Below are 26,487 nucleotides of genomic sequence, written 5' to 3'. Positions count from 1 at the left end.
GAATCTTTGCACCTGCCTGTTCTGCTGCCGCCGCCGCCATAAAGAGGCTTCACCTGAAGAGCTGCTGGCTGAAACGGTGCTCCATAGACTGGATCGATGGACATCCTTAGTGACTCAACCAAAACCTGATGTCTGAGGTGGCTGCCTCTTCCCCAGGGAGGGGGGGTACATGTTTGCATGCTTGATCCCTTGAACTAGTAGCCAGACAGCAGCACCCTTGTACCCGCGGGGGTGCTGGGTGAGTGACTCCTTTTGCATTTAAGAGCACCCGCAGGGAGCGTGCATGGCCTCCTGGTGTTCCAAAGGTCCCAAACAGCCCCCTTCTCTCTAATCCTAGGGCAGCTGTGGGGCGTAGGGTTTTTTTGTCCTGTAAGGGGGTGCAGGGGGGTGCCTTCAGCAGCCTTGCGCGTGTCTTTGAGTGGTCTGCCATCATTAGTAGTGGTCACCGCTATTGGTTGTGTCCAACTAAGTCATGTCCATTAACTTCAATGAACCTACTCCTGAGTAGGAATAACATTGGATGCCATCTGTAATTTTTGTCCGCCCACAGTGTGTCCACGTAGCTTCTGCTTCTAAGAAAGGCAGGAACGCAGGAGGAGCAAGAAAAGGCTTCACCGGTTGCCTGTCTGCCTGCCTGCACCTTGCTTAAAGGCGCAGGTAAGGGCTTCCCCGCCCCTTCCCAGGGCGCGCTGGGCGTGGGCGGGGTCTGCCTGAGCGGATGCCCCTCCTGGGGCACAGTGGCCGGCGGGGAGCCAATCCTCGGGAAGGGGGGCGGGGCCCGGTTTGAAGCCGGGGTAGGCGGGGCTTCTGCTGAGCCAGGCCCGTCGTCAACATGGCGGCTACTGGGGCTGAACGGTGACGGGGCAGGCGGCGCTTTGCGCTTGCGCGCAGGTGGGCTCGGGGCGAGCAGGTGAGGCAGTGGACGCCCCATGGGCAAAGGCAGTCTACCTTGTGAGGGGATGGCCGTCCATTCTGCTGAGCCCCTCCTGTGTCCTAGGGGGAGAGCGAGAGCGGGGGTCTCCTGCCCGGGGTGGGGTGATGGGTGAGTGGGCACCCCCCCTTTCTGCATCCCCCCTCCACCTGGGGTTTTTCCAGCCCTTCCTTCCCCCCGTTATGGACGAGGGTGGGCGATGCTTTCTCTTTAAATAAATGGAATAAGTATGCCAATGCGATACCCCCCCCCCCAAAAAAAACCCTTTCTCGTTTCACATACATGGACTTACTTTTTACCTTTATATACCGCTATTCATCTAAGAAACTTGCCAGCGTGTTTTCCTGACAACCCAAAGATGACTGTGCTAGAATGTTTTTAACAGTACTTTTTAGCTTTGGGAGGGGGAGCTGTTGTTTGTTTATTTTGTTTATGTTTGCCGCTCTGGGCTCCATTGGGAGGAAGGGCGGGATATAAATTCAATAAATAAATAATCCTCCCCATCAATTTTAAGCTCACAACAGCCCTGTAGAGTAGGTTGGGCTGAGAGATGGCACTTGCCCCAAGGACACTCTGTGAGCTTCATGGCTGAGTGTCTCTCAGTTCTAATCTGACCACTACACCACATTGTCTCTCTCTGTTTCCCCCTGTCCTTCTGCCCCACCTGGTGGGCTGCTGGCCAGTAGACAGATTGCTCTTGTCAGAAATCTGAAGCGATCACCTATCAGGCTCTGTGTGAAGGTAAGCAACCCCTAGCCTGCACTGACTGGCAGCAGTGGCTCTGCAGGCTCTCAACAGGAGTCTTTTGCAGTCCTGCTTGGAGAGGCCATTGGAGAATGAACCTGGGGCCTTCTGCATGCAGAGCGGATGCTCTCCCACTGAGCTATGCTGGCCCTTCCTTCGCTCGCACCTGTCTACTTTGTGTCCTTCCAGGCATTGCTGCTACTGATCCTGTCCCGCGCAAGGAGGGAGCGTGGCAGCCAGCATGGATTTCTCCAAGTTCCTGGCCGATGATTTTGAGGTGAAGGCCTGGGTGAACGGGGCTTTCCGGGCAGTACAGCAGGAAGCCCCAGGCAAGGTGGATGCCCATGCAGCCACGCTGGTGATGAAGCTGCAGCTCTTTATCCAAGAAGTCAACAATGCTGTTGAAGGTGATACTCTTTAATTAGGCGAGAGTCGCCTTGGGGTTACAGGGCAGGGGGTTATTGGGGGGGGGATCAGAAGCTGCCCAGGGTGGTGCAGGGGCCAGTTGTGCCTATACTAAGTAGCCAAACATTGGCTGTTTCTACAAGGCAGCTGTGAAGTCTACCTAGGGAGGTCTTATGGCTCTCTAATCCTGGAGGCATTCAAGAGGCAGCTGGACAGCCACCTGTCAGGGGTTTTTTAAGTTGGATTCCTGCATTGAGCAGGGGGTTGGACTCAATGGCCTTATAGGCCCTTTCAACTCCTATGATAAGTCCAGTGGCAGCATGATAGCGCAATAATATGCCCCCACTTTATGGAATTCCCTCCCAAATGTTCTCCGCCATGCCCCCTCTATGATGAGCTTCTGCCGGGCCTTGAAGACCTGGCTCTTCAGGCAGGCTTTTGGGGTGGGTTAGGTTTTATTATTATTGTTGAGATTTTTAATGTTTTAATGTATTTGTATGTTTTTACTTTGCATGTCGCCCAGAGTGGCTGGACAGCCAGCCAGATGGGCGACTAATAAATTTAATCAATAATAATAATAATAAATTTATCAGTACGGATGTCATCTAATGAAGTTATGTAACTTAGACTTTACATAAGTTGACTTAGGAAAAAAACTTCTAGTCTTGTCCTATAGTTTTTGACAGGTTTTTCTCCTTTTCAAAGTTTGAAAACTGTCGCATTCTAAATATATATGTTTTGTATAACTTGAAATAAGCCACATTTTTGTGGCCATTTTGGTACAACCACAAAATGTGGAGAAGTTGAAGTTGGCCAGTTAAGATGTTTGTTTTAAGAGACTTTATTGTAAAAATTAAGGAAGAATGTCCAGCTTCTTTAAGAGGAATTTCTGTGGCACCTTCATCAAGAGAAAACTGTTTTGTGGTATGATTTTTCATAGTCTAGAGTCCACTTCTCAGGTGCATTTTTTATTATTTTATTTATTTATTTTATTTTATTTATAGACCGCCCATAGCGAATAGCTCTCTGGGCGGTGAACAGCAGAGTTAAAATACAAAGTTACAATAAAACATACAAGGTCACAACAAGGTAGAGTAAAAAACATTGAATATAAAACATGAATGTTAAAATGCCTGGGAGTATAACCAGGTCTTAACCTGGCGCCTAAAAGAAAGTACCGTAGGCGCCAGGCGTATCTCCTCAGGTAAGCTGTTCCATAGTTCGGGGGCCACCACAGAAAAGGCCCTGGATCTAATAACAATCCTCCGGGCATCCTGATGGGTTGGTACCCGGAGGAGGGCCTTAGATACTGAACGAAGTGAACGGGTAGGTTCATAGCGGGAGAGGCGTTCCATCAGATATTGCGGTCCCACACCGTGTAAGGCTTTATAGGTCAAAACCAGCACCTTGAATCTGGCTCGGAAACAAATAGGTAGCCAGTGCAAGCGGGCCGGGACAGGTGTTATATGCACGGACCAATGGGTCCCCGTCAACAACCTGGCTGCCGCGTTTTGCACTAGCTGAAGTTTCCGAACGGTCTTCAAGGGCAGCCCTACGTAGAGCGCATTACAGTAGTCCAATCTAGAAGTTACCAGAGCGTGAACAACAGAGGCGAGATCGTCACTGTCCAGGTTGAATCACTAGAACTCTCTATCCATGAGGTTTGGAAAACCTGTACTAGGTTTTTTTATATATTTTCCATCATAAAAGTAAATTTTTGCCATGTTAAATTCCTCCTTTTATTTGATTGCTTTTTATGTAATCGAATCATGCTGTTACAAACAGATTGTTTTTAATCCCTAGTCAGAAAACCCACAGTTTAGCAAAATGCAAAACTGATTTGCACATCAAGAGTTTTACCACTTTAATAAGACCAAAAGGTTGTATTTTTCTGAAATAATGAGTAAAAGTCTCTGTTTGGAACAGGGGAAGAAGGGAGAAAAGTCTGTATTCCAGCTGTAAAACCCTGCTTAACTTAACAACTGTTCCTGATTGCACATTGTGATTTTAAGACTGAAATCCTATGTATACTGACTTGAGAGCAAGCTCCACTGAACTTAGTAGAGCTTACTTTTGAGTAAATATGCATGGCTTCAACTTGTAAAACATATTGAACATTTCTTTAACAAAGGCTGGGCTGAAATGCAATCTTTAGCTTTTAATGAGAACTGCAAATAAACTTGCAAATATGTTTTGCCTTTTAAACTGCTGGTCAGAAGCCTTTCAGTTAAAAAAGAGAATCATTGCTCCTTCTTGTCTTAACCTTTTCCTCGCTCTTATATTTCTATTTCCCTGTTACCATAATTAACTTGGCTAGTGGATTTGCTGAAGCCTGGCTTTGCGCGCAGTGAGCCATAGTGCAATATTTCAAAGGCAGTGATTCTTCAGCACCCTGTGTGTTATTTATTTATTAATTATTTGATTTATATCCCATCCTTCCTCCCAGCAGGAGCCCAGGACGGCAAACAAAGCACTAACAACACTTTAAAACATTATAAAAACAGACCTTAAAATACATTAAAACAAAACAACTTTAAAAACATTTTTTTAAAAAGCTTTAAAAACATCTTAAATAAAAAGGGTTAAAAAAACATACTTAGAAAAACATATTAAAAAGCAATTCCAACACAGGTGCAGACTGGGATAGGTCTCAGCTTAAAAGGCTTGTTGAAAGAGGAAAGTGGGGTGGGAGACCCTGATGTAAATGGGAGAGAGAAGAGTTTTGAGGATTCTTTGAAGGCTACTTTCCCTTCAGAAGTGGAAAGCAGTTTGTTTACTTTAAAGTTTTAAAATGTACGCTCTTTTTGTGGGAGGGTAGAACAAAGCGAGTCCTTCTTTTAAGAAGGGGTTCCAGCAACATCCTACCATAGCCACAGTGGAAGATGTTGTGGCCTGCAACGAACGAGACAGCCAGGGAGGATAGTCTGCAGCAGCCTCCCCCAAGCTGGTGCTCTCCAGCTGTTTTGGACTACAATTCCCATCAGCTCCCATCTGCACAGAATTGCTGCTATTAACTCTAGCTTCTTGTGGCTGTGCTGGCTGAGGCTGATGGGAGTTGTAGTCCAAATCAGCTGGAGGACACCAAGTTAGGGGAGGCTACTCTGTAGTGGCTGCTCTAACTGACTTGGCAGTGGGGATGCCTTCCTAGTCAGTGGCTGAGCCTCTGTCATGTCATGGAAAGATCGCAATATATTCTCGCTAGTTGCACTGAAGGTGCTGGCTGCAACAGCTCTGTGTGTGCACGAGAGGGGAGTGTGAAGGGGAGTGTCGGGTTACCTGGAAGGAAAACCTTACCCTGGAAAGCCTGTGAGCAGGGCAGGGAGCTCTGGGGCCTTGCAAAGTCTGGGGATCTAAGGAGGCCGTGAATGTCGTTTCTGTTCATCTCTTTGTGTTCCTAGCCTCCCCTGGTGCTGCTGTGTTGCTGCAGTGTCCCCCCCCTGCTCTGCTCTCCACCTGTGGCCCCTCCCTTCCCCCCTCTTGTGGCATAGCTTCTCTCCCCCGTCACCCTCCTTCTGAACACTCAAGAGGGAATCCCAATGAAATGCAGCTCCTCCTTTGTACACTGAGCCACTAGCTTCCTGATGGTTGCCTTTCCACTCTGCAGAGACGAGCCACCAGGCGCTCCAGAGCATGCCCAGAGTTCTCCGGGAGGTGGAGGCCTTGAAGCAGGAGGCAACTTTCCTGAAGGAGCAAATGGTCCTAGTGAGGGAAGATATTAAGAAGCTGGAACAGGATACGGCCCAGTCGATGCAGGTACTTGGCCTCTGCTGTGGCTGCGGAGAGGCTTGGCAGAAGTGTTGGTCCCATCAAGCCAGGTGTGGGGAGCCAGTGGCCTACCGGGTATTTATTGCTGGGCTTCAACTCCTTGACCATTGGCCAGGGCTGATGGGAACTAGAGTCCAACAACATCTGGAGGGCCGCAGGCCCCCGCCCTTGCATTAAACCATGGGGCAGGCCAGTCCATTTCCTGACCTGACACCTTGAAGGCCCCACGTGCCCCCGTTCCCCGGTTCTGGCTCCCTGTTGCTGTGGATTGTGTCACAAAGCACTAAGAATATGAGAACGTTAGAAGACCGTGCCTCTCTGCCTGCTGGATCAGGCCAAAGGGGGCCCATCTAGTCCCACATCCTGTTCTGACAGTGGCCAATCAGAAGCAGAATGTGAATGCCACCGCTGTCTCCCCACGTGTGATTGCCAGAGAGGGACATTCAGAGCTTTGCTGCCTCTGATGGTGGAGGTGGTATGCACCCATCACGACTAGTAGCCACCAGTAGCCGTGTCCTCTGTGACTTTCTCTAACCCCCTTGAAAACCCATCAAGGTGCCTCCGATCCAAAGTCAGGATATGCCTCTGAATAGCAGGCATTGGGCAGTGACTGCAAGAAAGGGGTGATTGGCTTCATGTTCTGCTTGAGGGTTCCTGAGAGGCATCTGGTTGGCCCATTGTGGCGAACAGGATGCTGGACTTCATACCGCCCCCCAAGCAGGGCTCTTCTTAGAATCTTTAAAGGTGGACAAAGCGCCGAAGATGCCAGCGTTGTGCTAGTGCTTTGTTATGCAACCCAATGACTTGGTTTCTAGGTGGGTACGTTTTCAGCAACTGTTCTTTAAAAACACTCCAAAGGAACAGGGAGCTTTTCTGTTACGAAAGTGAGAAAAATCTCTTGCCGAATGAAGGTGCGACGCAGGGCGGCATCTTCATTCACACCTTGTGTGGCTCTTGCTGCAGTGCTGCCTTTTTCTCAGGTGTTGGTCAAGCTGGATCATGTGAAATCCAGGATGCAGCTGGCGGCTGACTCGCTCCAGGAAGCAGACAAGTGGAGCACCCTTGGCGCTGATATCGAAGAGACATTTAAAACGCAGGTGCATAGATATATATATAGTCAACACAACTGCAAAATGTGTTTCATTTCCAAGCATTAGCCAACCCGTTGCTCTCCCGGTGTTTTGAACTACAACTCCCATCAGCCCTAGCTTCATTTGGCTGTTAGAGCTAAGGCTCATGGGAGTTGGACTCCAGTGCATCTGAAGGGCCACAGGTTAATAGAGGGTGTCCTAAAGGAAGATATTTGGGATGGACAGAAGCATGGACCCCCCTTGTTTTCCAGAGGTTGCCTGGGGGCGTGGTAAGGAGAGCCAGAGTAAATTTGGCCATGGGAGGGTTTTGGAGCCCCCCCTCCACTGCAGCTCTGGCCCTTCCCAGCTGGACTCATTGGCTGCTGGAGGCCTCTCGGGCTCATGACGTGGCTGTTTTCACGTGAGCAGGGAGCCTCTCGCCAGCCACGTGGGGCTGCCAAGGGGTTTCCTAGGAGGCCAAAGGCCAGGCCGTGGGGAAATTAGTGACTGGGGACTGGCTGTGTTTGATGCTGGAAATGGCTGCAGCAAATGGCAGCAGCAGCAAGAGGGGCCAGTAGCCACAAGAGGGGCCTTCCTGCCTGTAGGGCACCTTTGAGCTGTGGCCTCCGAAATAGTTGGCTTTTATTTTAAAAGCCCTTGAAGAGCACCCGGCATTTGTGTTCGCCTTTTGTGGTTCTCTGCCATTGACGTTTGTGACGGGTGCTGGCCTGGCAGAAGAATCTCATGCGCTTTTAATGCAGATAAGGGTTGGAACTCTGCACTGATCCTGATCCTGCTGGCCAGGTGTCTCCGTGGCTTCTTTTCGACCTGGGAGTGTGCAGTATTCTTTGTTTGTAAAAGACGGTGTCTATTTTTTTAGGGGTTTTTTTTCCCTTTAGAGTAAAATGGGTCTTCAAGGTTGTCCTGAACTTTGTATGAAAGGGGTACAGAAATATGCCTTAGGCGGCAATCCAATACATGTCTACTCAGAAGTAAGTTCCATTGGGTTCAAACTTACTCCCAGGATTGCAGCCTGTGTGTGTGTGTGAATATGTGCCTGTAGAGTAATGATGCTGACCAGGGTTGTGCTGCTGTTTCCTGGGTCCAGGACGTGTCTGTGATCTCAGCCAAGTTGACCAGCATGCAAAGCAGCCTGGCTGTGCTGGTGGACACCCCAGACTATTCGGAAAAGTGTGTGCACCTGGAGGCGCTCAAGAACCGCCTGGAGGCGCTGGCCAGCCCCCAGATTGTGGCTGCTTTCAATGCTCAGTCTGTTGGTGAGTGGGCAGTTTTGCTCTTGGCTGTGTCGTACAAGCTTTGTGTGTGTAGATGCTCCTCCGCTGAATGCCGGTCTCTTGCCACAAAGCTGGCTCAGGGATTATGTCATGTGGGGTTGCTTATGGGTCTTGACTGTGGTTCACGCTTGAGCTTTGCTATCATATATTTTCTCAGAGTTCCATTCTGCACCATTCTTCAGGCTCAAGTTTTATCAAGGTGGAAGCCTGACATTAATGATACGTTATCAGGTTTAGCGTGGGTGTGTTTGAAGTTCTTGTTTTAATTCTGTTAATTTGCTCCAAGTGTTCTACATGGGGGAACACTGTACATTAAATAAAGGTGTTTATGTGTTGTGGACCCTTAGCATACTCTCCAGCTGCCAAGGGATCACTCAGAGCTTTGAGTGGAAGCTGCCACAGGGAGGCACCCTTGAGCTGAGCATGGGAGTTTGCTTGGAGAAACGGGAGACTGAGCCTCTTTCTCTTTTGATCCGATCCAGTGGTGCCCATGTGCTTTGTACAGATCCCTCTCCATAAGAGCCAGAGGCTGCCTGCCTGCCCTCCTTTCCCTCAGCCCCAGCACAGAAGCCCCCACATGGGGAGAGCAAGCAGGGATGGTATGGCCAGGGACAGCCTATGGAGGGAGGTTCCCTTCTAACTTGCTCCGATTCTCAGGGAGACTTTGGGACAGGAAAACAGCTGCTGCTGCTGCCGCCGCTGCCATTTATCTTGGACTCTCTTTCTTTAATTTTGTGAGTGTCTAAGAGTATAAGCCCTGAAGTGCCTGGCTTACCTCTCACCTCTGCCAAAATCTTGCTGGGAGGACAGGGAGAAGCGGTTATCCTCCCCCACACCCACTCACGCCTCCCTCACATGGAAATAACAATTCTGGCAAAATGCTTTGAACATTCGGGAAATAATATATAAATACTAAGAGTGGTATTCAGAACTACTCAGAATGGACCCATGAACAATTGAAGTTCATAGACATGACTAACTTGGGTTTACTCTGAGTAAGGCTTAGTTGATTACAACCCTACATTTATTGCCCAGCACTTCCCAGTCTTTTTGATCTTGTCCTGACAACGGCCCTGTAAGGTAGGGATTGCTTCTTTCCCCAATTTACAGGCAGAGAATTGGGCTGCAACTGAGTCTCATTTTGCAATGTGGTCGTGCCAAGGGTGGGACAATGCCAGATCCAAGTCCCCATCCTCTCTCCAGCAATCTGCACGACCTCTCCAAATCCCGGACCAGGATGCTGACCCTGGATGCTGTGGAACCAGCTGGGTTCTGCCAGGACAAGAGGCTGACTTGGCTGCCTTTCTCAGAGCCCTCCTCTCCCCCCCTCCCCCCCCCCCCCGCAGGCCTTCTGACAGCCCCTCTCTTCTTTTCCAGATCAGGCCCGAGTGTTTGTCAAAGTCTTCACTGAAATTGACCGGATGCCGCAGCTTCTGGCTTACTACTACAAGTGCCACAAGGTGTGCTGTCCCCACTGAAACAGGATGCAGGGTGCTGTTGATTTAACTCCCACCTCCTTTGTCTGGGTGCGGTGAGGAGGACGGCACGTTCCTTGCCCTTGCAGACCTGAGTGCTTTCGGCCTGGTTGCTTGGCCAGCCTGGAAAGGCAGCAGGTCACCCGGTGGTGTTGGTGGGTGCTGCTTCCTGCCCTCAGAATCCAGGTCCACTCGTGGCATTTTGGTGGATGGGGACTGTATCCTACTGAGGCTCATTTAAATTAATGCACCCTAAGTTAGTCATGCCTGTTAATTTCAGTGGGTCTACTCTGGGTAGAGCTAATGTTAGATACAACCCTATGGCACCTCTTGCTAATTCACCTGGGGCCTGGCAGGATGCCTCCTTGCATGAGCCCCACTGAGATAAACAATACCCCCATTCAGTTCTGATGGGCCCCCTCAGGAAAACAGCCCTAGGATCGGGTCCCTCCGGTCAGATCTGCTGCTCTCCTGCTGTGCTACCATGAATGGCATGTGAAATCCTTTTCCTTGTGGTAGAAACAAATCAGGATCATGCCTGTCCACTGTGGTGATCCCCACTAGCCCAAATGGCTGTTGCTTTGTCTCGTTTCCTGCCAGGTGCTGTTTCCTGCCCTTCCGTTTTTAGTGCGAAAATTGCACAAGCAGCAGTTTGGAAAAACACTGGGGGGGGGCAGAGGAGGGTGGCGCTCCTCCTCCTCCCTGCCGTCCTGTTTTCAGTGTGTGCCTTCAAAGAGCCTTTCCTGCGCCTTTCTTCGTGACTTGATTCTCCCCACCCACATAGTTGTCGTCCGCTGGGCGAGTTACGCAACGCTCTTTGCAGGGGGAGGGAGGCATCCTGGGCAGCAGGGCTGGCCCCAGCCTAATAATCCTCTCTCCAGGATTCTTGTCCTTCCCTGGGACATAGTTGGATCAGCAGCCAGGATGGGACTGTGCTGACTGGTGTTGCTTTCATCCACCTTTACCAGCAACATACCAATGTTAATTAAATTGATGGAGGGAGCGAGGGAGCCCCTGCGTCTGTGTCTGCACTCCTTGTGCCTCCTGCGGGTGCTCTGAGTATGTGCAAATGTTTTTTGCCCAGCAGTGTTTTCACAGGTGGCTCTAGGAATGCTCCTTAGTCTCCCAGCTTTTTGGGGTTGTGTGTGTATGCGTATGTGCAATGCTAACAACGAACTCCATTTGACTGCAGGGCCTTCCAGTGGTTGCTATTATATTAGGTTTCTTCCACTGACCACAGGCTGGCTGACGTGGGCTTATCTCATTATATCCACCTGACAGCCCTGTTAAGCAGCCCGGATAGGCCCAAGGCCACCCAGTGGGCAACAGAGTGCAGATTTGAACTCTGATCCACGTCTGGCATTCTGCTGTTACCTCACACTTGCCTCCAGCTCATCTGATTTTCACACTCCGTTGATCAGATATGATCCTGGAGAAGTTGTCAATCAGCTGCTGTCGAGGGGGGTGGGGAGGTTATGAAATCATGAAAAGCTCCTGCTTCTAGCGCTACCCTCGTTTTCCATGTGAATCTGGGAGAAGTGAGCTTGGAAAAGTTACTTTTTTGAACTACAACTCCCATCAGTCCCAGCTAGCATGGCCAGTGGATTGGGCTAATGGGAGTTGTAGTTCAAAAAAGTAACTTTCCCAAGCTCTAAGCCCCCTTGGTGATGCAGCTGGCTGAGCATTGTTAGTCAGGCACATCACAGAAGTGACCCCTTGTGTGGATGTAGCCCTGACCCTCATCCTTGCCCTCAGGTGCAGCTGGTAGCCGTATGGCAGGATCTCTGCCAATCTGACCTCCCCTTGGATCGGCAGTTGGCGGAGCTCTATGATCTGCTGCTTGGAACATGGCACTCGCAGCTGCAATGGGCCACACAGGTATGGCTATGGGGCTGGTGGGCCAAGCAGTGGAATGGTCGCCTGCTGATTGCAGGAGGGCTTAAGGAGCTGGCTAGAAACTGGTTGGGGGGTAAGCTTGGAATTGGAGAGCCACTGTGGCTTCTGAAGCTGCTCTATCTCCTTCATCTCTTTGAAATGCAGGCAATTTGGTCAGCTGAGCAGTTGGAGCCCTTGCAAAACGTGTTTGTTACCTCCAGGGTTTTCCTAACCAGCTTATGTAGCTTGGCTGGATTTTAGTTCCATGGAGACTTTCTTTGCAAAATTCTTAGCCGTTTACCTTGCTAAAGAAGGAGGCCTTGAATGTAAATTGGCCACTGCAGTCATCCATAGAATCATAGAATCATGAGTTGGAAGGGTCCTATAAGGTCATCAAGTCCAACGCCCTGCTCAGTGCAGGAATCCAACTTAAAGCATACCCAACAGGCAGCTCTCTAGTTGCCTCTTGAAGGCCTCCAGTGTTGGAGAGCCCAACACCTCCCTAGGCCACTGGTTCTATTGTCGTATGGCTCTAACAGTTAGGAAGCTTTTCCTGATGTTCAGCCAAAATCTGGCTTCCTGCAACTTGAGCCCAATATTCCGTGTCCTGCACTCTGGGACGATCGAGAAGAGATCCCAGCCCTCCTCTGTGTGGCAACCTTACAAGCACTTGAAGAGTGCTGTCATGTCTCCCCTCAGTCTTCTCTTCTAAAGGCTAAACATGCCCAGTTCTTTCAGTCTCTCCCTATTTCAAGCCTGATTCTCCAAAAAGGTGCTGCCAGTGTTTTCTGTGCATCTGTTATCACATTGCATAAGTGTGGGATTTTGATGTGTGATGCGGAATTCAGCATCCTGTTGGCCCTCCCTCTGTGTGTGTCTGTGTCTGAAGAGTGTGTGTGTGTGTGGGGGGGGGTATTTTAAAAAACAGTTTTCTACTCCTAATGGCTGCAGAGACTTGGTTAAAAACACATGTACTACTTAAAGAAAGTATCTAAGGAAGGGTGCCTAGTTAGATGTTCTGGTTGGCTTTTCTATATGGCTCCTTTCCCTTCTCTGAGGCAAGTCACACCACGTATGTCATGCAGGCTTGTTTTAAATTATACTGATAACTTTTAAATGCAGAGTGTAGGTAGTCCTGCCTATGTATAAATCTGAGTGGAGGCAGGAGATGCAGCATTTGTAATTGTAAGCCTCACTTGAAGCTAATCTTGGTTGAAAAGTAGGGTATAGATTAGGGACAATGGGAGGGTGCAGTCACCCCTCTTCATGCTTCAGATCACATGCGATTATCCCTCTGGAGTCCCTGTATCTCTGGACCGCTCAAAGGTTGCATACGTGGGCTTGGTTCACATGTAACGCTAAGCCATGGTTTGTTTAAGCCATGGTTTGTTTAACAAACCACGAGTTGTCCTGCGGACAGTCAAATAAACCATGGCTTGTTTCTCCAAAGCTTGGTTTGTTTTCCAGCTGCTCTGGTTCTTTCCTTTGTAGCCTAGTGTGCATCTAGGTGGGGTGATCAAACAGACCATAGTTAAGGAAAGGTGCTGGTTTCACAAGTAATGCCAAACCATATTTAAACCAAACCAAGGTTTGTAAGCCAACAACAAACCATAGTTTTGGATTGTGGTTTGTTGGCAGTAAGCAAACCATGGCTAACCCACTGGGCCGGGCTTGCACATGACACTAAACCATGCTTAGATCTCTATTGGCTGTGCATGCCAAAGGCACAATCTCTGCTTTGAGAAAAGTTGCTTAGGAACAGAATACTACCCTGCTTTTCTGCTCTTTTTAACACTGAGTGTACCCAAGAGCAGGGCTTTGCTCCTTGCTTCTGTCCGACTTGGAGAGAGAAGCTTCTTCCTCTCTAGAAAGGCCAAGGAGACATGAACTGTGAGAGAGCCCTGCGTAACCCCATTGAGCACGATCTCAGGGGGACAAATATGTCTGTACTGGGGAGGGTTGTGCTTAGAGAAATAAGGCAGGCGCAGCCCCTTGCAGCAGGACCTGTTTCTTAATTCAGCCTGAAATCTGTAGCAGCGGCAGAAAGGCAGCAGCAAGGGCCCTGGGTGGCACCTGGGAGGCACAGTGGTCTTAGTGTGGCTGGAGTTTCAGGAGACTGCTGCCAGCTTTATCAGATTAAGCCGCTGGAGCCGGCCTTTCACCCATGAAGGAGAAAAATGATGCTTATCTCTCGCCGCTGCTAGAGGCACATTGGAGACCTCTTCAGCAAGAAGCCCAGAAGGTGTTCTCACCCCTCCCTCCCTCCCTCCCTCCCTCCCTCCCTCTCTGGGTTGGGATCATCTTGGCCAGTTTGCAGCTAGACATGCTCATGTGCTGGTGTTTCCCCAGAGAGCTGGCTTGGTGTGCGCTCCTTTCTCTGGGTCCAAAGCTGATCCTGCTGTCCGTTACTATCTCCATCCTCATCCCCTCGCCCAGAGAAGTGGCAGAGTCGGCCCATGAAGAAATGAGATCTGAGATGTAGCCATTGCACCCCCTCTCCCCCCCACACACACACTCAAGGATAGTCTGGTGGTGGCTGACACTTTCGGGAAGGCAAGAGAGCCCTCCAAACACTTGATTTGAGATGGATTGTGTGGATAAGAGGGTGCCCAAAATGGGCACATAATTGGACCCACTGAATGTAAGAACATAATGCAAGAAGAGCCTGCTGGATCAGGGCAAAGGGGCTCATCTAGTCCAGCATCCTGTTCTCACAGTGGCCAACCAGATGTCTCAATGGGAGCCCAATAAGTACTACATGAGCACAAGAGGACTCTCCCCTCCTGTAGGTTCCAGCAACTGCCATTCAGAAGTGTCCTGCCTCCGACCATAGATTTAGGACACAGCCATTGTGGCTAGTAGCTATTGATGGCCTTATCTCCCATGAGTTTGTCTCATCCTCTTTTGACGCCATCCAAGTTGGTGGCTGTCACTGCCTCTTGTGGGAGCGAATTCCATAGCTGAATTATGTGCTGTGTGGAGCCGTCCTTTCTTTTGCCTGTCTTGAAACTTCCAGCGTTCAGCTTCGTTGGATGTTGCTGAGTTCTGCTGCTGCTCTCACGGACCAGGGATTCCCGAGTCACGTCCGAACTGGCCAAGTGTGATGCTGGGCACAGATGTACAGGGTGGTATCTCAAAACTTTGGCTGTGGAAAATGTTTGCCGCCCTGCTCCTCTTGTGCACACCACACGGAGTGCAGTGATCTATAAAGATACTCTCCAAAGAGAAGCTGTAGGTTGTGCAACTGAATGTGTGTCACAGCAACCGCCACCCATTTTCTTTTTAACAGCACCTTTTGAGTTTGTTGGCCTTTGAGGCCGGTGTTGAACTGGCACGTCCTTGTGGAAGGACTCAGCCCCTGCAAACTGATTTCCTTCCTAGCTTTCTGAAATAAGTTTTCACTCATAACTGTCCCCAATGTGTGTCAGCCGGGGAAATGCTTGCAGTTACAGGAACCAATAGTCGCAGAGCATGCAGAAGGTCAGTGGTTCAAACTCTGGCATCTTCAGGGAAGGCTTGGAGAAGACTCTGGCTTGAAAACCTGGAGAGCTGCTGCCAGTCAGTGTTGACAGGGTGGGACTAGATGGACCAATTGGCTTCCAACGTCCTGTAGTGAGTCTGTCTCTGGGCTGTGATGGACAATGCCATGATGTTGGGAACTAGCTTTTGGGAAGGGCTGTAGCTCAGTGGCGGAGCAGCTGCCTGGCATGCAGAAGGCCCCAGGTGCAATCCCCGACGGCATCTCCTTTGTCTGAAACGGTGGAGAGCCTCTGCCAGTCAGTGTAGGCAATACTGAGCTAGGTGGACTAGTGGCCTGACACAGTGCAACACAGATTCCTGTGTTCTTCCTTGGGAAGGGCCATAGCTCAATGGCAGGGCAGAGCTGGAAAAAGACTCCTGTCTGAACCCCCAGAGAGCTGCTGCCAGTCAGTGTCAGCAGTGCTGAGCTTGATGGACCAGGGGCCTGATTCTGATTGAGGCAGCTTCCTATGTTCTTCCGCAGAGAAGGGCCCACTGATTGCAGCCTCCAAACACCCCCTATCTTTTCCCCCTCACCCTGCAGGTTTTCAAGAACCCCCACCAGGTTGTGGTTGTTCTGCTGATCCAGGCGCTGGGCGCTTTGGTGCCCTCGATACCCATCTGCCTGAGCACCACCATGGAGCGTGCTGGCCCCGAAAGCAAGCTGAGCCGCCTCCTGGGGCTGTATGATGCCACCACCTACTTTGCGCATGGCCTGGAAGCTGCCATGTTGCCCAGCTTGAGTAAGTGGCCTCTTGCGCCGGTCCTCCTTGCGCATGGCTCGATAACGTTCCTGCGCCGATCCCCTGGGGGCATGGGTTTCATTTTCTTCTTTCTGTACATGGGAGATTCTTACAGGAACGCAATTTGTTAGCGTTGCGTTGATGGCATTTACAGGTTACATAACATTTGTACCAAACTTTGTTTAACTTACTTGAGCAGTATTGACACAGTTCTTAAAGAGTGTTTGCTGAAGCTGAACATTTCTGATACTCCCTTCAGTAAATACCACTTAGCACTTTTGCTTTTTTCAAGCCCTCCTATCCCAGCCCCACTGGGCCAGGCGGCCGCTCTGCTCCCATCCAGCCCTGTGGTGGGGGAAATGCAGCCTTTGAGCCGTCTCCAAACTGCCTGCCTGAGGTTGCCTGCCCCGAGGTTAGGGGTGGAGGACACCTCTCAGCCTGAGGGCCGCATTCCCTCATGAACTGTGCTCCAGGGGCCAGGGGTGAGCTGGGCCTTGGATGTGACCCTTAGTGAGGCCAGGAGGACTGCTGCGTTTGGCCCCAAGCTCTGGGTCTCTGAGGAGGTGCCTCTGCATCGCCCTGCCCTCGCTGGAGGCAGCCACCGCAGCTGGTCCTGGCGTCTGTGGGGAACTCGGAGGAGCCAGAAATGAGGAAGGCTCGGGACGCGGAGCCCAGGCAACGGGGTTGCCTTGCTTTGCCTCCTGCTGGGGCTGCTGTGTCAAGTTGGGTGTTCGGCGTGTTTATTTACAACGTTTATCGATCCCCACGAGGCAGCTTGCATCACATAACAGCCAAAAAATAAAACAAATGTCTTTTAAAACCTGGCTTTGTCCTGTGCCAGGGCAGTGTGTGACTCTGCATGTCCCACATGTGCAGAGCTTTTCAGACGGGGGAAGCAGGGAGTGCATCTGGCTGTGCCGGGAAAGTTGCAAAGTGTCCTAAGCTCCCTTCACCCCCAGGACAAAGGGGGGGGAGCAGCAGTGAGGCGCACAGGGGGAGTCACTGCAAGACCCAGGCAGAACGGAGGGATGGAGAGGGTTCCCCCACCCCCTGGGAAGGATCCTGGGAACTGTAGCTCCATGAAAGGTAAACAACAGTTCCCGGGATTCTTTGGGGGAAACGGTGCGCTTTGAACACATGGTGTGGAGGTTGGACCCTCCTGTGGTCTTGCCTGGCGTGTGTGTGTGAATGAGAGAGAGAGAGAGCAAACTCTTCCAGCCCTGCCTTGACTATTAGATTTGGGGTGGGGGTGGGGTTTAAAGACTTGGCATAGGAGTTTTGTGGCATCAGGGTGTGGGAGGTCAGAGGGTGGGCAGCCTCAGGAGCCGCCCTGCTGTGACGTCCTTTTCTGTGACTTTCAGGGGAGTGCGACTTGGTGAAAGTGACGGAGCTGGTGGAAGCTGTCTACAGCCCCTACAAGCCCTTCCAGCTGCAATACGGGGCTCTGGAGGAGGGAGACCTCCTCATCCAGATGAGCGCCGTCCCTTTGGTAAGGCAGTCCTCCCACCTCCCCAGAGGTTGACCCTCTAGGGGGAGCCGGCGGGGCGCTCTCCGGATGCGTTGGTCTCCCAGCAGCCGCAGCCAGCATGACCAGTGGTCAGGGGTGATGATGATGGCAGGAGTTGGGAGTCCAGCGCCATCTGGAACTTGGCTGCCACTGCTGTGGGTGGTGTTTACTTATTATATTATTGGCTTATTACACAAGCCATTTCCTTAACGTCGCAAGCGGTGAGCAACGATCTAATAGGGAAGTATCCAGACTCGTTACAGTTGCAATAATTGATGACAGTTGTGGACCAAAGCATCTGGAGGGCACCAGGTTGGGGAAGGCTGGTTTCAGCAGATAAAGCCACCAAGCCACCAAGGGGGAGGTGCCCTCCACAGACTACAGTGGCACGTGCAAGGTGAAAATGAGGGGACTCTGAAATCCCTCGCTGTTCCAGACCAGGAAGGCTCCTAGGAGAGCCCACTCTTTCTGTGGGGCTGGGCTTCGGAGAGCCCCCCTTGTGTTGGTGGCTGAGGCATCTGGATGTGTACACCTTCCGGAACTTTGCCTTGGGGCTCTGCTGCTCACTTGTGACAATGCTGCTGTTTGGAGGCTGAGGCCCGTCCCATCCTGATGAGTGGCTGACGGGAGAGAGAGTCCTTTCTGCTAGATGATTATTGCATCCTGTGACCTTGTGTGGTCCTGCAGGAGCACGGAGAGGTCCTCGACTGCGTCCAGGAGCTCAGCCACTCGGTGAACAAGCTGTTCAGGCTGGCCTTGGCAGCTGTGGACAACTGCCTCAAGCTGACGGATGGGCTGGGCGTGGGTGGCCTCCTCAAGGCCTTACGAGCCCTTTTCAGCAAGTAAGTCCTGGGGTCTGGTTAACAAGTCAGGCCTGGTCCTCCCCCCCCCCCCCATCGGTGGTTTGGAGCTTTCTCGGGAATTGGCAAGGTCAAATGGTGTTTGCAGTTCTTGGGAAGGATACACACACACACGCTCCCCCAGATGTGGTCACGGGTGAAGGATTCAGCCTTCGGAAGAACCCCTGGTTGCTGGAGCTTTGGGGATTGAAGCGCCCCTTGCAGTCCTGGCTGCTCCCTGCCACAAGGACACTCAGTGGCGCCTCATTAATGAATGGCTGTATTCCACAACCAGTCATACTCAGAGTAGACCCACCAGAATTAAGACATGTCTAACTCATTGGGTCTACTCTGAGTAGAGCTTTGCTGGATACAACCCAGTATGTGTAAATCTGCTCAGACTGGACAATATATACAGCCACTGAGTCTTGCTTTCAGGAAAGGAGCTTTAGTGCAGGTAAGTGGCCTCCTGCAGCCCCAGCCGGCCTTCCCCTCCCTTGATGGCTGCCCTTCCTGGAGAGCTGGTGCTCAACTCCACCCTGTCCCTGATGATGCTGGTGACGGTGATTTCTTAGGTGCCTTCTACAAACAGATATAAGAACATGCCAAGAATTAAAGCATGCCAATAGTTTCAGCCCACCATACTGAAGCCGCATTGTCCCAAGGATCACAAACTGGCATGATACTCACTCAGCAGAGTTGCCGTACCCCCTTTGGGCCTCTGTCTGTGTTTCCTGGCTGGTGCATCTCTGCCTCTGTCTGTAGATATGCCTCAGACTTCAGCAACGCCCTGCAGTCTATCAGGAAGAAGTGCAGGTTGGAGGACATCCCTTCGGATTCGCTCTTCCAAGAAGACTGGACCGCCTTCCAGAACGCGATCCGGTGAGGGTGGGGCTGGGTGCAGGGGATGTAGTGGCTTCTGGTTCCATCAGGGGGGGCGGAGGCAAGTGCGTCTTGGAGGGTCCAGCAGCCTTTCCCTCGCTTGCCGTCCATCAATATTATTGCACAGTTTTATACAAGCCGGGGAGCAGATGTTAACATAACGTGGAGGCCACCTCTGTTGTGCTCCACCTACCCATTAGCCCCCTTCCTTTCTTCCTCTCTCCCCCCAACCCCCTGGAATTACCCAAGCAGTTCAGGCCAGCCCAGCACATGCTGCAAGGAAGATAGCCAGGAGCACTGCAGAAAGTGTCTGTGGCACAGAGGGTTGTGGATTACTCAAGCAAGTGAGCCAAGCTAGATGCCGCAGGGGAAGAGGAAGAGCCTTCGGAGTCTTTCCAATCCCCACTGAGGTAGCTGGGCACAGCTGACATGAAAACCCTTCCACTGAATCTTGGGGGCGCCTCATAGCCCAAGGTGTGGTTTCTAGCTGCAGCCTGGCAAATGATGGCCACTAAATTGCAGCACGGCTTTGAAAGAGGATGGGACAGATTCTTGGAGGATAAGGATGTTGGTGGCTACTAGCCACAATGGCTCTGCCCTGCTTCCACTGTAAGCAGCGGTCTGCCTCTGCTTACCAGTGGCTGGGAATCTCGAGTAGGAGAGTTGCTCTTGTTCTGACCTCCCGCTTGCGGGCCTCTTCCCACTGGGGCATCTGGCTGGCCACTTGGGGGAACGGGCGGCTGGGCTGGAGGGGCCCCCTTTGGCCATGGGGCTCTTCTGCCGCTCTTGGGATGTGTGGTGTGCCTGCCTCTCCTGCCATTGTTCTGGGGCCTTACAGATGCTGGGATGTCACGGGCACTTTTCTTCCTCCCCCAGGATAATCGCCACCTGTGGGGAGCTCCTGCGCCAGTGTGGGGACTTTGAGCAGCAGCTGGCAAACAGGTGAGACTCACCATACAAAGTCTGGGTGTGTGTGTGTGGCATCTTGTGGCTGCCGTTAGCTGTTTGTCATGCAAATAACACATCAGGTTCTGTACAGGATTAATGATTTGAAGTTAAATTTGGGCACTGACTGTTGGGGATAGTGACAGGCTGGCAGGGGGGACCTCTTTTCCCCCGAGGCCAACAGCTGGGCTTCCCTTGTTCTGTTTGCAGGATCCTCTCTGCCGCAGGGAAGTATCTTTCAGATTCCTACTGCCCCTGCAGTCTGAGCGGCTTGCAGGACTCTGGCTCGGAGAAGCAGAGTCCCATCAAGAACCCCTGGCAGGAGAACAACTACCTGCAGCAAGAAAGCCCCGCTGAGTACGCCGCCCTCCTGGAGACCCTCTACACTCTCAAGGTGGGGCAGGGCGAGGCTGGCTGGGCTCCTCCTAGGTCTCAGCCATCTGCCTCAAGCTCGAGAAGAGAGAGGGCACGTGGCTTCCGGAAACCGTGTCTCCCCGACCACTTGAGGCTTCCTTTCCTGCTGTGCAGGGCTGGCATTCCTCTCCTTACGGTCACCCTTCTGATGGCCGCTCCAGCCCTGCTCCATGAGAGGGGACGAGAGCGGCTCTGGTTGCAGCTCTCTCCCTGCAGTGCATTTGCTTTTCCAGGGCCTCTTGGTGGCATTCCTGCCCCCTTGTTTTTTTAGCATGCTTGGGACCTTTTGCTACCGAAACCACACCCTGCCGATGTGTCACTGGCTGTGCCGTGTGCCTGCCGATGTGTGCCAGGCCCCGGGGCCAGCTCTGCGTTTGGGGACAACTGTGCCCTGCTTGGGCTGCTGTTGACAGACTGGCCCTCTTCGGCTATGCAGCCGTTTTTTAGGATAGGGTAGGATGCCGTACATGGGACACAGACGCTGTTCCTGCCGGGGGGGCTTATGAGCTGCTTGGGGGGGGCAGCATTGGTGCATAAGCTGGTGGTGGAGGGGAAGGGGGGCAGCTGCAAAGAGAGTTTGTCTTTCTCCCCTTCTGCCGTGCCGTTAGGAGGCCACCTTTACACTGAGACCCATTCTTGGGCCATCTGGCCAACGTCTCCTAAATGCAAAGCAGCTCTTCAGGAACTCGGGAAGGAAGGGGGAGGTCTTTGCTAGCCCTCTTCCAGAGGCCTTTCTAGTGCCCGGCTGTGGAGCTGCTCTCTCTACTCTCCCCCACTTCCCCAGCGGGCTCCAGTGTATGATGGGCTCCGTAGCTCTGCCTGAGCAGGCAAATGGACTCTCTCGCCTGCTGGCCCATGTTGGATATGGAAAGGTCAAGGAAGGGCACAGCACCTGCTCGGCATGCAGGAGATCCCAGGTGCCATTGCAGGTTCATTGTGTGTGTGTGTGAGAACATTTCTGAAACCCTGGAGATCTGCTGCCGGTCAGTGCAGACAATACTGAGCAAGGTGGGCCAGGGATCTGACTTGGTCTGAGGCTGCTGCAGATGTTCTTGTCAATCTTTGTCTGCGTGGGTGTAACGCACAAAGTGGCTCCGTTTCATTCCCGCTGCGTGAGGATCACAAGATTGAGTGTTGGGGGCGGGCAGGGCTGTGTCTCCAGGCTGGCTTCTGTCCTCTGGCCGTCCTGACGTCTCCCTGACTCCCCTCCCCGACTCCCCTCCCCATCGCAGGAGAAAGGGACCAGCCACAACCTGCTCTCAGCATCGCGGTCGGCCCTCATGCGCCTCAACCAGATTGCCCACCAGCTGGCCTTTGATTCCGTTTTCCTTCGCATCAAGCAACAGCTTTTGCTAGTCGCCAAGATGGAGGTGAGCGCCTTGTAAGTGAAGCCCACGTGGGTGCTGCCCCCCACCAGTTTTTTGGGGGTAGGGCCTCCCTGTAGGCGCCTGTGACGGGGGAGTGGCAGGTTTGGCAAGCGTGAGCATCTTCCCAAGAAGGTTGCTGTGTCCTGGGGGAGCCCTCCCCCTCCAGCCCCTGGGCACCTGTGGCTTCAGCAGCCCCCTCTGCTTTGCTTCCATCCAGAGCTGGAGCACGAGTGGCACCGGTGAGATGCTCACAGACGACCTGCCCACCTTCAGCCTCACCCCGCTGGAGTACATCAGCAACGTAAGCGTGTGTGTGAGTGTGTGAGCCAGTCCTGCTTGTGGGCTTCCCACAGGGACATCGGGTCGGCCACGCTGGGAAGAGGAGGCTGGACTCAGTGGGCTGCTTTTGGCTCCATTCAGAAATACTTTTTTTAAAAAAAGGCCGCTGCTGCTGCTGCTGCTGCTGCTGCTAAGTAGGTCTTACAGCTGCACCTCAGATGAGCAGATAATTTTATGTTACCAAACTCTTCTTTTTGCATTCGTTGAGTTGTGGACCTTGTTGCTGGGTTGACCTTGTCAGTAGTTTGGTGCTGCTTATTATTATGGATTGTATGCAACTCTGCATTTTTTGTATTTTATGGATATTCCGTTATGTGGTTTGTTATCTTCCTGTTGTGGTGTGATGAGCCCCCGTCTCCAAAGGAATAAAAAAGGATTCTAACCCCCCCCCCCGCTTCCTCCTAGACCGGCCAGTACATCATGTCCCTCCCTCTGCACCTGGAGCCCTTTGTCACCCAGGAAGACTCTGCGCTGGAGTTGGCCTTGCATGCTGGGAAGCTGCCCTTTCCTCCAGAGCAAGGTGGGGAAAGGCAGCCTGGGGGAGGGCGGGGTGTGTGTGTGTGTGTGTGTGTGTGAGAAGAAGCAACTCTTGGGGTTTCCCGCAGCCACCCCTGCAAATGGACCAGAGTTGGATCTCCATGGATCCTGAGGCAAGCCCAGTGGGGATCTTTTGTCCGGAGCTGGAGACCTGTGCCCGGAACAGTGAAATCCCCCATCACTCTCCCCCTGGCGGGGATCAGGATTCCCACCCACCCACTCTCCCTCCAAGAAGAGGGTCTTCTCCTTGCATGTACTCTTGACGCTCTCTCCTCCTGCCCCTCAGTCCTCCTTGGGCACCAGAGGCTGTGACGGGGGCAGAGCCCTGCCCGGGGCTCTCTGCTTGCTCTCTGAAGAGCTCTGATGGGCCCTGGGGAAGCATTGGCAGAGCTTCACTGATCCTGTCAGGCTGGCTGGCTGGCTGTGGCCCAGCCGTCATATGCTAATCCCCTGTTGGCGCTTGTTCCCTTGTACAAAGGCAGCAGTGTGCCTGTCTGACGGGGCTCGTGGTCTCCTTGCCCCAGATCTGCCTGGCAGGCGTATGGGGCTGGCTCGTGGGAGGGAGGGCTGAAGGCAGGGAGGTGAGCTTCAGGTGACACTAAATGGCCGGCCCCTGGGGTTGTGTCTCTGGCCCTTGGTGGCTCCGCCCTCCCTTTTGCACAGAGAAGCACTCCTGGATCAGTTCCTACAGAGGTAGCCAATGGGGACCCTCCAGATGTTGGAGACTACAGCTCCCATTGCCCATGACCACTGGCCACGCTGGCTGGGCCTGATGGGAGGGGAAGTCTGCAGGGTCTGGAGCATCCCCCCCCATTGGCTTGCCCTGTGTTCCTGGGCACCCAAAGGGGCCGGCGGGAACTCTTGCTCAGCGCTGCTGCTGGTCTTTGCCTCATTCCAGCCTCTGACCCCTCAATTGGATGACTGTAATGATATGCCAACGGGGGGGGGGAGGGCTGCCTCTGGAGGCCTCTAGGGTCTTCCCTTTGGGGAAGGGTTAGGGGTGGAGCACATTCACTTGGGGGTTGCACAGAGTGAATGGAATGTGTGTGTGGGGTGGTGGTGGTGGTGCAAGCCTTCTGGAAACCGTACAAGGACAAAGAAGGACAGGGCAAATATTGAAGTCCTAGAGGTTCAGTATATTTCTTAAAATACATTTTCTGCCCTGAACCCTCCACAAAAGAGGAAGGCATCAGTCGGGGCGGGAGGGTGCAGGCAGGCAGGCAAGCAGTCCACTCCACTATGTCCCAGGGAATCTGGGGCACCAGGAGTGGGTCTGCTTTCCTCCCCTTCAGGCATTTGTTAGCTGAAGGTGACGATTGGAACAAACGGCCTTATACTGAGTAAGATGGTTGGTCCTCCTAGCTTAGTGTTGTCTACACTGACTGGCAGCAGCTGTCCAGGATTTCAGGCAGGGGGTTGAACTCGGGGCCTTTTGCATGCAAAGTCCTTGCTCCGCCTCTTTCCATAACAGCCCCAGAGAGTGTGGTGGCCCAGGGACTCTGGGCTTGGTGCTGGGGGGCATTTGGCCCCCCCCCCCCGACTGACTGGTGCCGCTCCTTCCCTCCGGGCAACAGGCCCACGAGAGCTGCAGCACCTGCAGTCAGATGGCGTTCACCACCTGGCTTTCCCTCCCACAGGCGATGAGCTTCCCGAGTTGGACAACATGGCAGACTATTGGCTGGGCTCCCTCGCCAGGGCCACAATGCAGACGTACTGCGAGGTCATCCTCCAGATCCCTGAGCTCACTCCTCACTCCACTAAGCAGCTGGCCACCGATATTGGTAAGGACGGTGGGGTGCCTTAATGGACAAGAGCTCTCCTTGGCCTTCCAATGTGGTGATCCCTGAAGCTCCTCTGGGCATTCTGGGGGCCACCTCGGGTGTCCTTCCCCAGGCCTGGCACTGACACATTCCACACTATCAGCAGCCGGGGTGGGGGGCAGCCTGGCTGCTCCCCTCCCTCTGACAGGCACTTGGCCTTGCAGATTACCTGGTCAACGTGATGGATGCTCTGGGCCTCCAGCCTTCCAAGGCTCTGCAGAACATCGTTGCCCTCCTGAAGACCAAAGCAGAGGACTACAAGCAGGCGGCCAAAAACTACCCCCGGCGCTTGGCCAGCAGCATTGCGGCCATGAGGAGCCTGGATTACTGAGTTCTTGAACTTCTGGGCCGGAGTTTGGCATCTTCAACGGGCACCTTCATGCGGAAACATCGTCAGGTGTGCCGAGGCCTTCGTGGTGTGCTCCTTCCCAGGTGCTCTGAGGGACTCTGTTGGAGTGCAGTTGAGATGTAGGCAGATGGTCTATTTGTCAGTAGCTCTATAAATTTCTTAAACAGTCAGCTGTCGCCTGGTGAGGCTTGTAGAGGCTGGGCTCTCTGTGTGCGTGCGCGCACTTCTGCAAGCAGCGCTGTCTCCTGCATTTGGGGTGGCAGACCCATTGTCATGCTGTGACGTGGGAAACTGGTTGCTAGAATCAAATAGGTGGGTGGGGGTGCAGGGCAGAAGGTGCTCAGCTGATATCCAGCTGCTGTGGTAGTTGCACCACCAGTGAACTCCCAACCTGCCAGAAATGAGAGGGAGGGACTCTGAGACCCAACTAACATTTCTCCAGGCAGAACCCAGGTATCTCTGCAAATCTGGCCGCTAGCTGAAGATGGGCTGGCTGTGGTGAGGCCAGAGGTGTGACAGACCAAAAATAGTGCTGTTTCCAAGTGGCGAGTGGTGGTTCAGCTGCAGCCCTACACCACCCCCTGCAATTCCTTCTGCAGTCCCGGCTTTGTAATCACGTTTCTTAACATTCAGGTGTGGCCGGGACAATGTTGTTGCTGCAAAGGGGTCAGGCCTGCTAATCCTGTGCTGGCTTGGGCATGTTGGGGAAGAGCATCTGCCAGGGATGCTTGCAAGCGCCTCTTGCTCAAGGCTGTCCCTGCACAGCAGGCAGAGCGTTGCCAGGAACGGGCCTCTCTGTGCCGAGCCCAGGCAAAGAAACCAGTTCTGTGGGTTGCAGTAATGAGATTAATGTTCTCCCTGCCGTGTGAGGCCTGCGCTCATTCTCTGAAATTGGGATGTAACACTCTTGTTCCTTCCTGGGGAAATCCAGCCGCATTGGAGAGGCCAGATTCAAAAACCCATAATTAGTTCGTGCCTCAGCTGCGTGTGGGTCACCAGAAGAGCCAGGCCAACGGGGCCCCCTCTAGGCCAGCACCCTGTGCTCACAAAGGCCAGCCAGATGCCCCAAAGGGAAGCCGACAAGCGGGGCCTGAGTGCAAGAGCAGTTTGCAGCAGCTGGTATTCCGAGGCATGGTGCATTGAGTATGCAGCTATCATGACGAGCAGCTGTTGGTAACCCAGCTTCACGAATTCGTGTTTTAAAGGCATCCAAATCGGTGGCCGTCATTGACAATGGCAACTAGTTAAAATGGCCTACATGTTGTTTCTGGCATGCCGGTCACTGGGCAGAGACCACCAGGGCTGTGGAGTCAGTATGTCAAACCTTCGACTCCGACTCCTCTATTTTCTACTGTCTGACTCCAACTCTTTCATAAATGGCAAATGTATATTAATGTATTATTAATAAATTAATATTAAAATATTAATTTTATTTTGACGTCATTTGACGTGCTGTCCGTACTGGACTTCCACCTTCCTGTTCAAGACATTTTGCTACCCCTAAAGTGGCTCTTCTCTCCCTGCCTCCAAATTCAGGAGTACATTTCTACTGACTCCGACTCCACCCAAAATTGCTTCCGACTCCATAGCCCTGGTGACCACTGTGAAGTTAGGATGCTGCACAAAGTGGGCGTGGCCTGATCCAGCAGCCCAGGCTCTTCTGGTG

At 52.6% G+C, this 26,487-nt stretch overlaps 1 protein-coding gene across 6 annotated transcripts; it reads left to right on the top strand.

The window, feature by feature from the left end:
* Window positions 1-786: 786 nt before the first annotated feature.
* COG7 (component of oligomeric golgi complex 7) lies at window positions 787-24,991 on the top strand. 6 transcript variants are annotated; one of them, XM_061600198.1, is made up of 19 exons: window positions 788-910; window positions 1,618-1,672; window positions 1,865-2,082; window positions 5,685-5,833; window positions 6,826-6,942; window positions 8,024-8,192; window positions 9,588-9,670; window positions 11,441-11,563; window positions 15,624-15,822; window positions 17,184-17,311; window positions 18,017-18,171; window positions 18,934-19,050; window positions 19,927-19,992; window positions 20,206-20,389; window positions 21,642-21,779; window positions 21,994-22,077; window positions 22,521-22,635; window positions 24,290-24,433; window positions 24,637-24,991. In XM_061600198.1, exons 3-19 carry the CDS (start codon window positions 1,917-1,919, stop codon window positions 24,801-24,803), a joined length of 2,304 nt encoding a protein of 767 aa, XP_061456182.1. In that variant the 5' UTR covers window positions 788-910; window positions 1,618-1,672; window positions 1,865-1,916; the 3' UTR covers window positions 24,804-24,991. The 6 variants fall into 6 exon arrangements, with proteins under 6 accessions (XP_061456183.1, XP_061456182.1, XP_061456180.1 ...); XM_061600196.1 differs by having other exon boundaries at window positions 1,615-1,672; XM_061600199.1 differs by lacking the exon at window positions 1,618-1,672 and having other exon boundaries at window positions 787-910; window positions 21,642-21,790; window positions 24,637-24,747.
* The last annotated feature ends 1,496 nt before the right edge of the window (window positions 24,992-26,487 follow it).

This window comes from Rhineura floridana, chromosome 17 (assembly GCF_030035675.1).
Source record: "Rhineura floridana isolate rRhiFlo1 chromosome 17, rRhiFlo1.hap2, whole genome shotgun sequence".
Taxonomy (NCBI): domain Eukaryota; kingdom Metazoa; phylum Chordata; class Lepidosauria; order Squamata; family Rhineuridae; genus Rhineura; species Rhineura floridana.
The sequence above is the reverse complement of the archived record's forward strand: the minus strand, read 5'-3'. Positions and strand labels throughout refer to the sequence as shown.

Coding starts and splice junctions, on each gene's coding strand:
- COG7 (XM_061600195.1), top strand. CDS start 1,917: ATGGATTTCTCCAAGTTCCTGGCCGATGATTTTGAGGTGAAGGCCTGG. Junction 8,193..9,587: donor TTTCAATGCTCAGTCTGTTG/GTGAGTGGGCAG, acceptor CTTCTTTTCCAG/ATCAGGCCCGAGTGTTTGTC. Junction 15,823..17,183: donor TGCCATGTTGCCCAGCTTGA/GTAAGTGGCCTC, acceptor TGTGACTTTCAG/GGGAGTGCGACTTGGTGAAA.